This window comes from Hirundo rustica, chromosome 4, assembly GCF_015227805.2.
Source record: "Hirundo rustica isolate bHirRus1 chromosome 4, bHirRus1.pri.v3, whole genome shotgun sequence".
NCBI lineage: Eukaryota > Metazoa > Chordata > Aves > Passeriformes > Hirundinidae > Hirundo > Hirundo rustica.
The window spans coordinates 64,746,686-64,762,313 of NC_053453.1; the positions used below are offsets into that span (position 1 = coordinate 64,746,686).

The following is a 15,628-nucleotide window of genomic DNA, read 5'->3' on the forward strand; positions in this document are numbered from 1 at the left end:
TGACCCTTCTCCAGTCTAAGAATTCTAGAAACCAGTCCACATATAGCCTGGTCAGGACCTGCAAAATAAGGCATACAGCAGTTTGAGAAAGGTTGGATCCCATTACTGACTTTATCAGGGCAAGACTGACTTTTCCCTGTGGTGGGACTGATGCTGGCAGTAATCCAGCATCCCAGTTCTTATCTTCAGCATCCTGTTGGATTACTGGATATGATCCAGTCTGGTGGTATCTGTTGCCTGCAGTTCAGTTTGTTGCAGGACTGTTTTGTCCACTTATAAAGAGACAAAGGAGTCAAATAATCTTTCTTATCCCCACACTTCATTTCTTTTCAATTTTTCCCTTTTTCTCCTCTCATAATAATAAATATATTTCTTTTTGATCCTGAAATCTTTTCACTCTCACTCTCGCAGTAACTCATTAACATTGTTCTTTGTGGAACCCTTGCTGGTATCCATCATACATAAAACCCGCAAGTCGACTGGCATAACATCAAAACTGTCAGAGTACTTTGAAGCTCAGAAAGGTGGACAAGGCTGAAATCAGCAGCTAAGATTAAAATAATAATTTATATTTGGGTTCTAAAGAAGCTGTTTGAAATGGATGATCTTCTTGTCCCAAGGTAATGAGCTGTGCAGGTGGGACTGCAGCACACTGGAGAAGTTGAAGGTAATTTGGTCAATAGGCTGCTTAACAACCAGTAACAGAACCTGACTTAAGAAGTGCAGAAGTGAAATTTTTCAAAGAAATATTTGGGCTTTGGTTCCTTTAGCACTCTCTTAACTTTGGAGTGTAGGAACTGTAAAGGTCTTAGAGAAAGATAAGAGCTGGGAGAGGAGTTGGGCTGTGGGAAGAACAGCTTCTTTATCTGTCTCAGTATTGTAATCCTGATGACACCAAGGGCACTTTCTCCCACTGATTCACATGAATCTTGGGCTAGATCTGAAAACTGCATTTTTTCCATGTCCAGCTGAGACACTGAAAATGTATACAGTGTGGAAATTAAGTATTATCCAACTTCAAAAACAAGGAAGGGGTTTCAATCAAGTATGTGCTTCAAGGTTTGAACATAGACTGTTTAGTGGACTAAGACATTTTGGTTACAAAATCTTTACAGCCTGAAATGACAAAGTGTCCTGGCTACTGTCCACAACACAGTGGAGACCTAAATGGTACAAGCACTGCTGATAGGTAGATTTTCGTTGATTAAAACCTTCAAAATAAATTAGCACATACTAATGCAGTTCAATCTCAGACACGTGAATTGAGACCAGTCAAGCTGTCCCATTCTCTCACAGGCTGTAATACTTGCTACCACTAAAATAAAGCCAGGAGTTGGGTCCTTAGTGTGTTAAGTATCTGAAACAGGAGGTAACACAGTTGTCCTCTGACCTGCCAGGTTAGCTCAAAAAGGAGAAATATCTCAAAAGCTTAGGCTGATAATTTCCTTTTGCTTTTTGTGTATTTTGCTGTTTGTTAGGTTTTGTCATGTGTTGCAACCACATGTTTTGCTTTCCGATTTCACTTTAGTGCAGCATGTTTCCCGGGGTTTTTACTTTTGCTGAAAAAAAGCCCTACCTGGACTCAGTGGAATTTGCTGGAAAAAAAAAAAAGCAATTTTAAAGCTTACTCATTTTCTTTCTTCCTGTTTGTTTTCCTTTGCTTTTTTCCTCTTTGTTTTGCAGACATATTACTAATGCTACATTGGCCATTTTGAAAGGAGAGACAGTTCCACTTGATGTCTTGCAGATCAAGGTGAAAGCATCTACTTATTTGGAGCCCAACAATCCTTAAACTTTCCTGTTCTCGTGGTTTTATGTTCACATGGACTGGTTTTCCTCTGTGTATTGCTGTTACGAATTTTAGTTTATGATATCAGCAGTTCTGCTGGCGGTCATTTCCTCACCATGTGCCATGGCATCAGACAATCTAAACAGAAGGAAACACTAGAATGCCTCAACATCACCTTTCTTTGAGACTCAAAGAGTATGGATGAATACAAAACTTACTACAGTGATATTTCGGTAGCAGTGGTGAGGGATAGCTGTAGCTGTCTGCTGATTTGATGCATTTTTGTGTATTGTGAAGTTAATAGCTTTCTTTGACAAACTGAAAAATACAAAAGGGAAAAACCTCTGACTATGCCTTGTATGGTTTTGGAATATTATTTTTCTGTTCAGTTGTAGAATGGACATTTCTGATTTCTGCAGCGAGAGCATTGTGTCGCTGTGCAGAGCTCCTTGCTTTTGGCTAAGTCAAATCCACAAAATGAAAAGGCCATTGCTGGCTGTGCAGTCAAACTCAGGCTACCTGTTGAAAACTTCATCTCTTGTATTCCTTCCTGGAGCAGATGGAATGTACAGTGCTTAAATTCTGCTAAGTTGTTTTGCTGTTAGCTCTCTGTCATGCCTCTTCTGTTAAATTTCTGTGTAGAAATTTAAGAAAAGCTTTTATGTAGAAATTCTATTTTTCCATCTTCAGAAAATAAAATTGGAAACAAGGTAAGAGAAATTTTGCAATTTTGCAATGTTTCTTTTCTTTACAGGGAGAAAAGGAACAGCCTGTGTTTGCAATCTCTGGTTTAAGATGGGGATCTTACAGAGATGCAGGAGTTAAAGTTAGCAAGTAAGAAAATACTGTTTTTTGAAACTGTACCCCTTTTATCATCTGTTGCCTAAAAAGACACACCCCCCTCTCTCAAGTAAGTCCTTTTTTTGCGTGTAGGCATCTGACAGGCAGAGGCACCCACTCTTGCTAGGTCTTGCAATACACATGAGAGTGTAAGATGCATCAAAATTCTTGTAATTTGAAATAAACGCTTATTTGGTGCTGACCTCTTCTTTTAAGTATTTACTTTCTTCTTGCCTTGTGATATCTGCTTCTGGAACTTTATTCAGATTGTAACAGGGGGAAAATCTCTCCCTTGAGTAAAGTCTTAAGTAAAGTAATTGGCCATTGTTGTTCATCATCTGCCAATGAAAAGCTGTGTGTGTACTCTGAAACTCAATTCCAGCAAGGGACATCAGATGCAGTAGAAATGCCCTTCAGGTTCCTGCCAGAAATGGTGTGGACTGTGCTATCTGATGGCTGTTCTCTGAATGCTAAACTCATAATTATTGGGCTTTCTCCAAATGGACATTTAACATGTCTGTGTATCAAATGACAGGCATTATCTGCTGAAGGAGTAGCAGAGCCAAAGCAGCTCATTCCCCAAACTCTCATGGAGGAAATGCAGCTATAAGGAAATACCATGTGCTTTGTGAATGAACTGTCTTTGTCAGGAAGGAAGAGGTAGCAGACCTCTGGAGTCTGTCTGGCAAATGTTTGAGTAGGTTTGGGAGGTGATGTGAGATGGGGGAGGTGCAGTAAATGGTCAGGTTGGTTGTCCCTGGGAAGCCAGGTATGTGCTTAGCAGGCTGTGTGGGTGCTGACTTGGCTGTGCTGCGGGCTCTCCTGCTAATTGCAGCCCCCAGTTCAAGGAATTGCACTTCTCTCTGCTCTACGCTCCTGCTGGGCTTCCTGCCCATGCCCTGGTTTTCTCCTGGTGTCAGCCTTCACAGCTTTCCCTGCAGCACCTCCCTTTTGTAGAAGTCCTTTGGACTCAGTCCTGGAGGCATGACAGTGCCTTTGGTACCTGAGGCACACAAACATCCTCAAACCTTGCTTCCTTCCATAAATGTTTTTGAATGCAGAAGAACATGTCCAGCTTGGAAAGCATTTCAGGTGCTCAGAGTCTGCTTGGAACAAAATCCTCACGTGCTTGTCCTGTTTTGATACTTTCCACTTGATGCACTTTTGTTCCCTGTGCGAGATGAGTTACTGGACTAAAAACATTTGGTGTGTTCCAGTGCAGCTGATCTTAAACTGAAAAGAACTCAAAGGGAAAAGAACTCTTAAGCCATAAGAGAGTTCCAGAAGTGTCTCTGACTATCCCTCTGTTAAGGATTGCGTTGCTGGAAACCTGGTGCTGTTTAATGTTACTATTTTACAGACAATTTCATGGCTTGAGGGGAGTGGTGGCACAGTTGCATGCCTTAATGGTTAATGAGATCCTTGGATCTGCAGTACTCTTGAGCTGGTGGTGTTTAATGTGCTCTGTTGACCCTCTTCGGTGAAAGACAGTGATCAAAATGTGTGCCAAGCCTGCCTAAATACAGTCACATCTTTAGATTCTATACAGTGCTGTGTGGCTGGCAGGATTTTTATTTTGTAAAACCCTGATTTCGATGTGAGAATCCTTTGAGACTAATGAATGTTTGCTGATTCTTTTGTCACTGAAGCGTTTGGGTTTTTGTTTGTTTCCTTCGACCTTTGGAAATGTGCCGTATTGTATATTGTGGAGATGCACATCACCAGCTGTTTGACCACAGCCCTTTAAATCATCCCCAGTTATCTCACTTAACAAAGTAGAATTCTGATAGTGAGATGTCCTGCTGCCTGTAGTGAAGATTATACACTGCATTTTAGTGAGTTGTAACTCAGGATAGGGATGTCACTACTAGGCTGTTGGTGATGTGTAGGAACTATCTTAGAGTATCAAAAAGGTAAAGGTTGTCAGGGAGCACTAACTCAGTGGCAAACAAGTCTGTGTGCTCTTGACTTCATGCAAGGTTTCTCCCTTTCCCAGTATGGACCCCTGGATATCTTAGGAATTGTTTCTATTCTTTTTTCAGGTACTGGTACCTTGGGCCTCTGAAAACCAAAGCAGCTCATTTTTTCAGTACATTTAAGGTAAACATTAATTGTGAGGAAAAGTGTTTTTGGTTGAGAGAGAACAGGCTGGCTTGGCTTTGTATAATCTATCTGCAAGCTTTTGTGAAGGATTCTGGTGACAATATAGAATGGGACTAAAACTCAATTGATAGACTTAATTCTGAAAGGAGGAAGGGGAAGAGAAATACTTTAAAAAAATTTAATTTTTTTTTTTTTTTTTTTTGCTGCAAGATCACCAGGGGAAGCCAATAACCCCCTGTGAAACTGGTGAGCAGCAGTGGTGAAGTACTAAAGTGCTCAGCCAGTTTTTCTCAACAGTCTTTGTAATAACATTTCTCTCTGATTTACTCATCTGGCAGAAGGGTCTATAATTAGACTGCTCTTGCACATTGATTATCAGGCTTCCTTGTGTAGTAAAATGAACATGAAGATGAATTTTATCTCGCCTTAAACTTTTCTGTAGCTTAAAATTGATCCTGGAAAGATGAAAATTTGACCTGCATGAAAGGCAAGGCATTTTCATTCACGTGGTTTTCCTGTTCTCTGCACATATAAGGAACCCCGTGAAAGGCAGTGAAAATACCCAGGAGCTGGTGCAGTAGATCAAATAGTGCAGTCTAGCCATGCTGTCTGTGACAGTGCCAATGCTTCCTTTATAGGAAACTCCTGTAAAGGGGCACTTAACAGTAGTGTATCCAGGAAAGTTAGGGTGGGTTTCACCCCCCCCCCACCCCCATCCCCACAAAATTTGAGGTTATGCTTCTGTGTGCTGGCATTTTAGGTAGAAACCTATTCTTCATTTCTGTCCACCTCCTTTCTCACTTCCTTTAAGTCCTTAGGCTCAGCTGGGGGTGGTGATAGTGGATTTCTCTGGTGAGCTATTAATTGTACATTAAAGAGATCTGTTTAACCTGCTGAAGGTTAAAGAGAAATGCCCACTTCTTCAGCCATTCAGATAGAAAACTTTCTACCTGATCTCACCTAATTGTGGTATTCATTGCTTTATGTGCCTCTTATGTTATCATTTTGTTAATTTCTACAAGAAGTGGCTCCAGCCTGTTGAGTTTAATTGCTTCCTGGCTTGTGTTTGTTGCTCCACACTTCATATTTTCTGGTTTTACTGTGGGTGTCTTTTGAAACAGGATGACCTATAGCTGAAACAAAGTGTAATGGGAAACACCACCTCCTATATTGGTAGGGGCATTGTTATAAGTGTTACCATCTCTTCTAAAATACACAGGGTTACATTATCACAGCATTGCTGCTTTTCCATTCAATCGTTAATATTTACTGTTTGTGTACTGCCCTGCTGATACAACCTCTGTTTGTCCTGCTTTTTATGTAAGTATGAGAGTGGAGTCTTGCTTTGCTCTCAAAGGTGTGAGGTGAATTAGTTTAGCATCCTGTGCTATATGATCCAAAACTACTTCTGAAGTTTTGTACATAGAAAAATAATCGTAATGAGTTCACGTGGGCTCTTGGCTGTGCTGTTTTAGTATATAGATTTGAAAACCAGTTAAATTATTCCCTCCCTAAGTCCTATGTTTGGAGCATTTTGGAAATTATTTTTGAAACAAGGACAGGAAATAAACTTTGTCAGCATCTGGAGATATTTCAAAAGCTAAGGTTCTTCTGTACCCCTGGTGCTGGAATCTGAAATACTGCCGAAAATAATGTGGTAGTACTTTTCTTTTTTTTTTTTTTTAAGATGCTTTATAAAACCCATGTGACTTGCCTTAAGAGCTGTTGTGTTGCTGTTTAGAAGCACCTGGCTATCAGGTCAGGTCTGGATTATTTGAGTTGCTGGAGAACAAAGGCCCGTCAGGTTTTAGTGCCCCTTGGCTGCACACAGCACTGTAGTCTTTGTCTGTTTGCACTGGAACCTGCTGAGCAGTTACTCTTTGAGGTTGCCTTTGTGCCGTACAGAAGCCAACTGTGCTTTCAGACGTTACTGTTGACCTGGCTGGTTTGGGTTGTTCCCTCCAGCCTGAAGCAGTTGTGTCACCCTGCCACACATCATCAGCGAAGGAAACATCCCTTCACCCTCTGTTCACAGAGGGGAAAACGCCCTCACTTCTGTGCAGGGAAGGATTAGATTAGATTAGTGGGTTTGGGAACTGTGGGTAATCTTTTTGAAACTGCAGAAATGTCATCTCGCCAATGAACCTGGAGACAGGAAAGCCATAAAGTAGGCTGAGGCAGTGGGGGGGGCTCAGTAGCTCTGCAGGACTACGCAATAAATAGGCTACAGGACTAAACAGAATAAACAGGTAATGCCCTAAACAAAATGCCTTTTTATCTTCTGTCTTTTCTTTCCATGTAAATCCAAGGAGTGGCCTCCGAAACATGAAGCTGCTCTCATGTACCTGGGTCCAACTGAGAGACCTCCAGATGAGCCAGAGGAGAAATCCAGACCTCCTTTGTACGTGAGGCTTTACAGACGACTTCGATCGTACTGGTCATCTCCGAAAGGTGGGCTGGGTGTGTTCTGGCATAAACTCACATGCAGGCTCTACTCCTCTAACGGATCCAGGGATGTGTTGTGTGGAGGGCATGTCTACTTTACTGCTCTCTTTCTTATTACTTTTATTTTTTTGTTTGTTTCCTTTTTTTATTTATTTAAACTGTGATTTTCGTCAAGACAGTTATAGTGGCATCTGGCAGGAATGGAACAGAGTAGTCCTGCCACTGCTTGTGGCCTCATAAACAAATACTCATCTGTGAAGAACCCAGGGCATTCCCTGGACTCACAGTTGCTGTTGCAGTTCAGGCATCCCAGAGGATACTTGACACTTCTGGGTGAGCTTCATGAAATTTTCTTCCAGCAGAATGGCTTCTTAGTGAGCTGGGGAGAGAGGAGCAGCCCTTCTTTTCCAGGGTGGGGAGAATTGCTGACACAGAGCAACAAATGTTACTTTAAATAGAGCAGTGAAATTTGGGCCATGCAGAGGCCTTAAATTTCTCTAAGTACATTAAATTCTTTCTGTACCATAAACTTTGTGTTCTCTGAGCCTCTCTTGGGTTGGGCTGTTGTCTGGGCACTGCACATGGCAGGCCACAGGAGGAAGGAGGGTGGGTATTTTGCACAGTCTGGTGCAAAGACCTCGTTCCTCCTTGGTTAGCAGAGGTGATTCATGCAGTGACCTGAGTGTGAGAACTGAACTGTGGAGCTGCCTCCTGTAGAAAAAGTGTTACCACAGCCTCCTGAACATTGGATTTTTGGTACTAGTATTTCATGGGTTTTCTAGATGTTCCTGTCACCAGCCCAGGAGATCTGTTAATCCCTGGACATAAGGGCTCACAGGGCTGTGATGTACTGTGCTTGACAGTCTTTTCTGCTACTGTGTAAATGCTGATGGTATTTTTTCTTTTCTTCATTACTCGCAAGCTCCCTTTTAATTTTTTAAGATTTTGACATTTTAGAGAAACAAAGCTAGTGGCCAAAATGTCTCAAACTGACTTTTGTGTCTGGCATCTGCTTCATGGGGTGTAATTAAATTCCATGTAATGATTTATACCTTCTCTTCCTGATATGCAGGATTGCCCCAGGAGGTAGCCCCAGAGGAGTGGGAAGAACTGAAGCTGTCCACCATTGAGCTCTGCATTGCAACTCAGAACAAGCAGCTTGATCTAACAGTAAGACCATAAGATAATTGGATTCCAAATGCTGCCTGCCCACAAACTTTTCCTGTCTTGCTAAACTCCCATTCTTGTGTCTATATAAATAACATTTACTACCTCATGCAAGAAGAGGTCCATGATTGAATCCAGAAATGGGCAAGTTTCAGAGCCAGGGTAAAGGCGCTGGAGACTAATGTAAAACTGACACGCAGTGGGATCAGAAAAAAATTGTACAATGTTTTAGTTGCCAAACAGAAGTTTTAGGATTGCCCATGAGTAAACAAAGCACCAAGAAGCATTCCTTTCCCTCTTCACCTATGTGAGTGATTCTCTTTTATCAATGGCTGCTAGAAGGAAGCTGAGCCTGAGTGTCTGGCTGGAATTTTTGATTTTTCTCTCTTTTAGACTTGCAGAGTTGGAGTTTAAAATAATTGGTACTAGGGGGAAAGGACAAGGGCTTCAGTGATTTGAAGGAAAAGAAGTGCAGGTGGTTGAAAGAATAGAAACAAGGCAGCAGAGGAACTGTTCCTGTCATAACCTTCTCAGCATGTTCATGCTGTTCATTCACTGTTTTAGAACCTGTCTTTGGCTTATGCCTGTGTTTTGGTGCAGTTTTACTGCTGTGAAAGCTATTTGGATAGATGTCAGTCTTTGATTTTACAGGAAAATGCTAACGCAGCGATCCTATACTCATGAGCTTCCCTTCATTTCCTCCTCAAGGCTGCAGGAAGGTCTTGCCACTGTACCCAGGTTAACAGGAGGTGTTGAACTTAGTGCAACATGTTTCTTTCTTAGAATTCAGGGTCTTTAAGAACATGAGAACATGAGATGTTACCTTGTAGGATCAGACCAAAGATACCCAAACAGGCCAGAATAGTTTTTTAGATGTTCTCCTGGTTTCTTCTGAGAATATACCACATGAACTTTAGTTTCTTCTTCATTGTGGTTTATGACTTGGACTGTTAGTGTCCTAGTAATGGTAGAAGCTACACAGAGTCTTGTATTTGGGCATTTTTTTTCAGTTGTTCCTAGGTGACACATGAACACAAGAGTTTTGCTTATTGAACTGGATTGGAGCCAGTGATGTAAAGTAAAAACAGACCTATCAAGAACAGAGAAAGTATCTGATTGCTGCAAAGAAGGAAGTGATGTAGGGTTCTCAGGTCTCTTGCATAGCCTAGAAAAGTGGACAAGTTCATGTTAGACAATTTGTACTTTCCTGTTCCTAGAGTTGGAAGTATCTTGATACTGCATCTCTTTTTCTACAAGTGTGGCTCCCTTATTACTGCGTTCAAGTCCCTCTCTTGAAACCATTGTCCCTGTAGCCCTCAAAGCTGAACAGCAGCGCTCTGGAATGGACACCAGGCCATTTCTGCTGACTGCTGCCAGCCACTCCTGTCTCTGTCTCTCCCCTCAGATTCATGCAGAGGCTGCCCCATTGAAGAGAAGCTGATAAAGCCATACAGCTCAGGCAATGCCTCTGCAGAACAGCAAAGAAATCAATCAAGTTGCACTAATAGATGCATTTATTTTTACTTTTGTCATTTTGATTGCATCTGCACTAGGACTTTTCCCAGGACAGAAATATTAAAATAAATAAAAAAATAAGTTGCATCTTAATCAAAGATGCTTTCCTGGAAAAACCTGTTTTGTATACTCAGTTTAAGGGCAGGCTGTAAATAGGAAAGAAGCTAAGTAAGGAGTTTAAAGGACTGTTATCAAGGACTCTTTGATTTCCAATTTGTATTGTTTAAAGTTCTCTTACTGTGGTGTTTGGTGGCCAAATGTTGTATCATTTTATTATTGCTTAAATTCATGAAAGACCCATTGAATAGCAATTAAATAAGTAAACCTAAGAGATCTGCTATTGTCTTTAAATGTAAATGTCTGACTCATTATTTTGCTTCTTGTAGTATTTATTGAATATTCATTAACGGGAAAATACTGTCTATAATTTCTAATTCAAATAAGTTGAGATTTGAATAAAGCATGAAATGCAGAAATGCATCATCTTGCGCTCCTATTTGCGGGACAAAGGACCGGCCATTGTGTGAAGGTATTGCAATATCATGGGTGTGGCATTTTCAAATGTTAACTGCTTGATTTCTGAATCTTTTTTTTTGCACAGCGCACTGAGGACTTCATGAACATTTGCATTGAAGCAGAGAGTGTCAGCAAAGGGGAGTTTGTTCACAGAGGGTGAGTATGAGAAGGCTTCAAAAAGACGACAGGTTCTCTGAAAAGTCTGCTGGTTTTCTCTCATGTTGTGCTGCAAAATTCAGAACCAGAGGACTGCAAAGCACACCAGTCAGTACTACTTCATGGGGACTAATACTTTTGTCCTTTAAAATTCTTACTCATCTTCTGTTCCTGTAAACAAGGCAGAGCTCCAGGACCTGGAGTGTTGGTATTCAGAACCTGGAGTTCTTCCTAGCTTCTGGGTTTGCTACCTTTCATCTTTTCCCCTGTGCTGTAAGTCAGTACTGTTTGGGTAGTACTGTCATGACTGAGTTTTATAGGCAGCTGTGCAGACTTACCCCAGAATATTTTAGCCCCAGCTGCTCAGTGGATTGAGGCGTAGGTCACAGAGCTCTGGTGTGTTTGTAGCTAGTTGTACCTGGGAACTCTTGAGCTGTGATTAGAAGGCCCTCTTCTAAGACAAGTTTCCTTGCCTCAATAGCTCTTGTGAGGAATTAGGTCTGAGCTGGAAGACCTTTGGAAGATGTAAATTTAAACAGGGACTTTAGGCAAATGTATTGGTCCTGCTTTTATGTGGAATAAGAAGGTTGCAGGTATAAAGAAACAGTGTGTGGAGAAAGTGAATGATACTGCTTCCTCTGTGCTTGTGATGTTATCTTGTAGTGTGCTTGTTCCTCCTGCTCTCACAAAACACAAATCAGAGCTGCCTTTTCCAGCTCTTTACAGTCCCACTCACAAATACATTGCATCTTCAGTGCAGGTTTTATCAGCAACAGATTTTCCTGCTAAATCCAAGGGAGCGCCTCTCCATACTACCTTTTAATTTGCTGTTTTCTCAGTCTTCGAGCTCCCTCTAGTGAAATCAGTGGGAGGATTTCAGTACAGTTTTACTTGCTTTCCATCACCGTAATAATTCCTACAAGAGACTGGTTTATGATACTAATGTCAACTCACGCCCCTTATTTGAGCATCCTGGGAGCCTCAGTGGGAATAGAATCTTCTAAGCTATGCATACACTGTAAGTCAGGTTAGCAGCTGCTTTTTAATTGCATGAGCATGTGCACTGTGGTTGCTTGGGACTGATTTGTTTGCTTTGAAGGCTACAGAGGGAAAGGAGGAGGTGGTTTCCTATTGGAAGCAAGAGGAATCTGGTCTCGTAAAGGAGAGAGATAAAGGAGATGCTATTCTGGGTTCTCAAACAGTTTGCTAGCAGAAAAATGTAGATGAGCTTGTGTGACTTGAGGGAGGCGTATTCAAGTGTATTCCCACTGTAAATAATAACCTCCTGTGTTGACTGGACATGCTTCCTGCAGTAGTGTGGCACATTTTCTGACTGCAGTTACAGTGTCGTGCAGAAAAAGCCTCTGAGGAGCATTACCATTGCCCTGCTGTTGAGAGCTAATTAGAGGCGGTACTGAAAGCTTTGAGCTGTTCAAGCAAAGTTCAAAGGAACAAGCTCTTTTGATTAAATAGTGCCAAAAAGCCTGTAGGTAACAAAGAAAGACAAAGAGGGGTGTGGGGGGTGGTGGAGCAGTGGGAGGGGATGGTTAGTTATACAGAGAGGAGTCACAGCAGAAAAAAGGTGCCCTGTGTTTTCAAGGCAGAATCAGGGTGTTCAGAGGTTCCACTGTGCCTTTGCCAGCTGGATTTGAGTTAAGCCCGTTATCAGAGGCCCCCCATTGCCTAGCACCAACGGGGTTTGTCTTTGGAAATGTGTGAAACAGCTCTTTCTTTTCTCTTCTTTTTTTAGTGCGTAGTTTAGATACCAGAATTTGGGGGGTCGATAAAGGTTTTTTTTATCAATGCAGATATCAAGAGGGTTTTGTATTGGAGAGGGCACTGACGTGAACTGATGAGAACTGATGGGTCACACAGAGAAAAGCACACATCCAGCAGGATACTACCATGGAGGCTCAGGCAGTGTGTGTCTGAGGGGAGGTGTGGAGGTGCATCAGAGGGCAGCTGCTCTCGGATTTCCAAGAAAGGAGAAGGTTATCCCAGGTATATAAAAGTGCCCTCTGGCTGTGGATCAGATTTGCGTGAGCAAGAGCATCCACAGCAGCCACAGAGCTGATGTTTAGATAAGGTGGGGGAAGAAAGAGTTCTTTACAATGGAGTGCATACTAAGAAGTGCTGCAGGGAAGGAGGGCAGGCATGGAAAGTGTGGCATCAGTTATCCACCTCCTGGCAGCAGTTTAGATTCTGTGTATGAAAGTATGCAGAAAGCTGTCACTCCAGGGCACAAGTACAGTTACCATCTACAGTGCAGAAAACTGGGTTTTTTTGTTAGAGGTCTTACTCTGAATCACTTAACATTGGCAGCTTCTGGATATGAAAATGAGGTTCCAGGCATGTGTAGGTGTTGTGGTTCTCTCTCTGCCTGTATTTTTGTGGTTCAGCATAGAGTGGGATGCAACAATCAATGAAAATTTGCTGTTAGGCTTCTGGTCTTGTTCCTGTTTCACATTGCTGTCTGGTCTTGAGTGAGGAGCAGAGTCTAAGGGAAATGAATTATGATTTTTTTATGCTGGGCTACTAGAGGGGCAATCACTGCAAGTGAAGTTGTATCTTATTTGCTTTGACCAGTGGTCTCCTTTGATTGATCCTTAATTCCATGTCTAGGCTCTTTTGAGTTTACCTTGACCCCAAAATTACAACTCTATAGAGCTTTGTGTGCCTTCATTTACCAAAAAAATCTGCTTGCTCATTAGAGTATGCCTTGTATATATCTAGTATCTAGGACCTTGTATGATAAACTCCAGGCAGGTTAAATTTTAAGTGGGGAATCTTGCTGCTTGTTTGTACAGCACTGTATAAACTGACAGTATTGCATGCCATCAATGATTTATAATTTATATTGCTGAAGGATGTTTAATTCCCTCACAGTCACTCATCAATCTTTTAGTGTATACATATTTGATTAAAACCAAATTTTCCACAGTTAATATTGCTGCCGTCCTTCTCTGCCCTTTCCTTAGCTTTTCTTCCTTTGTCTTTGATTTTCATCTCCTATTTCAACCCTCTCTTCTCATGTTCCTTCTCTGGGATTTTCTGTGACTTTAGAGGCACTGCCTTCCTCGGGGCATAGAAGACTTGGTGTACAGGGAGATTCTGACATGCTTTTGTGAGTTCTTTTCCTAGGCAATATTTAAATACACCCTTCTTTCCTAGCAGTCTAGAGATGGAAATCTAGGGACAGCAGGCATCGCCTGTCAGAGAAATAAGTATCTGTGATAATTCTGCCATGCTGGAGAGTTGTGGTGTATTAGCACTGTAATTCTGTGCTGCTCTCTTTGCAATTTGTGTGTTGCTGTCTCTCTGGAGAGGGGCCCGCACTGAGAGGTCACTGTGGGGGTGCGGTGCACCCTTTGCCAGTGGTCAGTCAGAAGGTTGTGTAGGGTCAGTCAGGAGGCCAGAGGAAGGTCAGCACAGCCCAGAGCTTGTGCTCACTCTGCAGCAGCACTGGGGGCAATAGGAATCACAACTCACTGTTCTCTAACAGCTGAGCCTGTGACAGCACAGCAGCCTAAGCCTTCAAAAAGACCACGTGGTGCTTGCAACACCAGCTTTCCAAGACAGGGAACTGCATTCCATGTGCTCTCTTTTGACATCAGCAGAAGTAGGAAAGGAAGCTGCACTTTGCTAAGTACAGTACATAAATAAGAATCTCACAGGCACCAGAAGAGAGAAACTGTCAAAACTGGGTATGTTATTTGGAATGGATAAAATGATGGGGGTTTCTTAATGAGTGATAACAGAAGCAGCTGGCACGAGATATCAGGGGATGGTAGTTGCTGCAGGAAGTGCACAGTTCAGCATGGAAGTGAAGAGCATGAAGCTGTGCCCTGTGTTCAGATATATTCAGTGAGCCTCAGAGCAGAAGTTGGTTGGAGGCTGTTGGTGCATTCTGATATGCATTGACTGCAGCAGAAGAGGGAAGGACTCTTCTCTTCTACTTTTTCGCAGTTAAACCCACAAATATTTGTGTGTGTGTGTGTATATATATGTATAACCTCTTTGATTACCAAATGCATAGCAATTTTCCACAACAAAATGTCATCCTTGAAGAAGGCTGTTTCTGAGAGATGTCCTTAGCTTACCTCTCTTTTGGTTTGGACAGAAGTCAAAAGATGCGTGATCCACACGTGTGCCTTGAAGGGAGTCAGCACATCCAAGCCAGCAGATGCATCTTGCAACTTCCAGAGGTGAGAAGCTGAGAGAGCTGAAAAACTCTTTCACTTTGTTTCTTGTACCTGTTGGTGCTGCAATTTAAGAAAGTCCTGCTCTAAATGTGGTAGGTTGATTACACTGCAAGTTAAGACCCTCAGTTCCACAGTGCAGCCAATGAGTCCCTTGCCAGGACAGACATACTGCAGTTCCCAGAGTAGTCTGTAAACCTGTAGGGGGAGTTGTGTTCTGCCAGGAAATAGTGGCAGATCTTTTACGAAGTCAGTCATGTGGGTTAAAGGGTCTCTTAATTGAGTGTATTGCATATGAATGGGAAGTTCCACCTGAACATGAGGAAGAATTTCTTTACTGTGCAGGTAACCGGGCACTGGAACAGGCTGCACAGAGAGGCTGTGGAGTCTCCCTCATTGGAGATACTTCAGAATCATCTGGACACAATCCTTTGCAATGTGCTCTGGGATGACCCTGCTTGAACAGGGAAGTTGGACCTGGTGGTCCACTGTTGATTCCAACATACCCATTCTGTGATGCTGTGATATGCAGCTCTTCTCTTTAGCATTGAAGATGTGTACATTTTGCCCTAGAAGGCTGTAGAGAAGAAGATAAATATTAGAGACAAAGGAGGGTAAGACACGGCAGGGGAGCTGAGACAGTATGAGGAAGTGCCTCAAAACTTTGTGATTATGAAGCTGAGAAAGAAGGCAAAGCTGTGCCTGGCTGTGTAATTTAGATTCGTCTTTTCCTGCCTCCGAGCTGCTACTGCAGCCCTGGGAGTGCAGTTTCTTGTTTTTACAAGGACACTAAATCAATCTCGTTGATAATTTCTGTCTTCAAGTGATCTGTCATTTAGCAAAATAATTCCATTTTAAGGGAGAGCGTGTTGAAAGGCAAAAGAATCTGTTGATTCCA

At 42.2% G+C, this 15,628-nt stretch overlaps 1 protein-coding gene across 4 annotated transcripts in view; it reads left to right on the forward strand.

The window, feature by feature from the left end:
* The window catches only part of AGK (acylglycerol kinase), a 37,953-nt gene that overhangs the window by 20,633 nt on the left and 1,692 nt on the right, over positions 1–15,628 (forward strand). For all 4 annotated transcript variants that reach the window (XM_040062943.2, XM_040062942.2, XM_040062940.1 and 1 more), the window contains 7 exons: positions 1,684–1,753; positions 2,544–2,623; positions 4,672–4,729; positions 7,042–7,183; positions 8,250–8,347; positions 10,461–10,531; positions 14,652–14,736. In XM_040062943.2, coding sequence (XP_039918877.1) covers positions 1,684–1,753; positions 2,544–2,623; positions 4,672–4,729; positions 7,042–7,183; positions 8,250–8,347; positions 10,461–10,531; positions 14,652–14,736 — 604 coding nt within the window. The remainder of the gene's footprint in view (positions 1–1,683; positions 1,754–2,543; positions 2,624–4,671; positions 4,730–7,041; positions 7,184–8,249; positions 8,348–10,460; positions 10,532–14,651; positions 14,737–15,628) is intronic.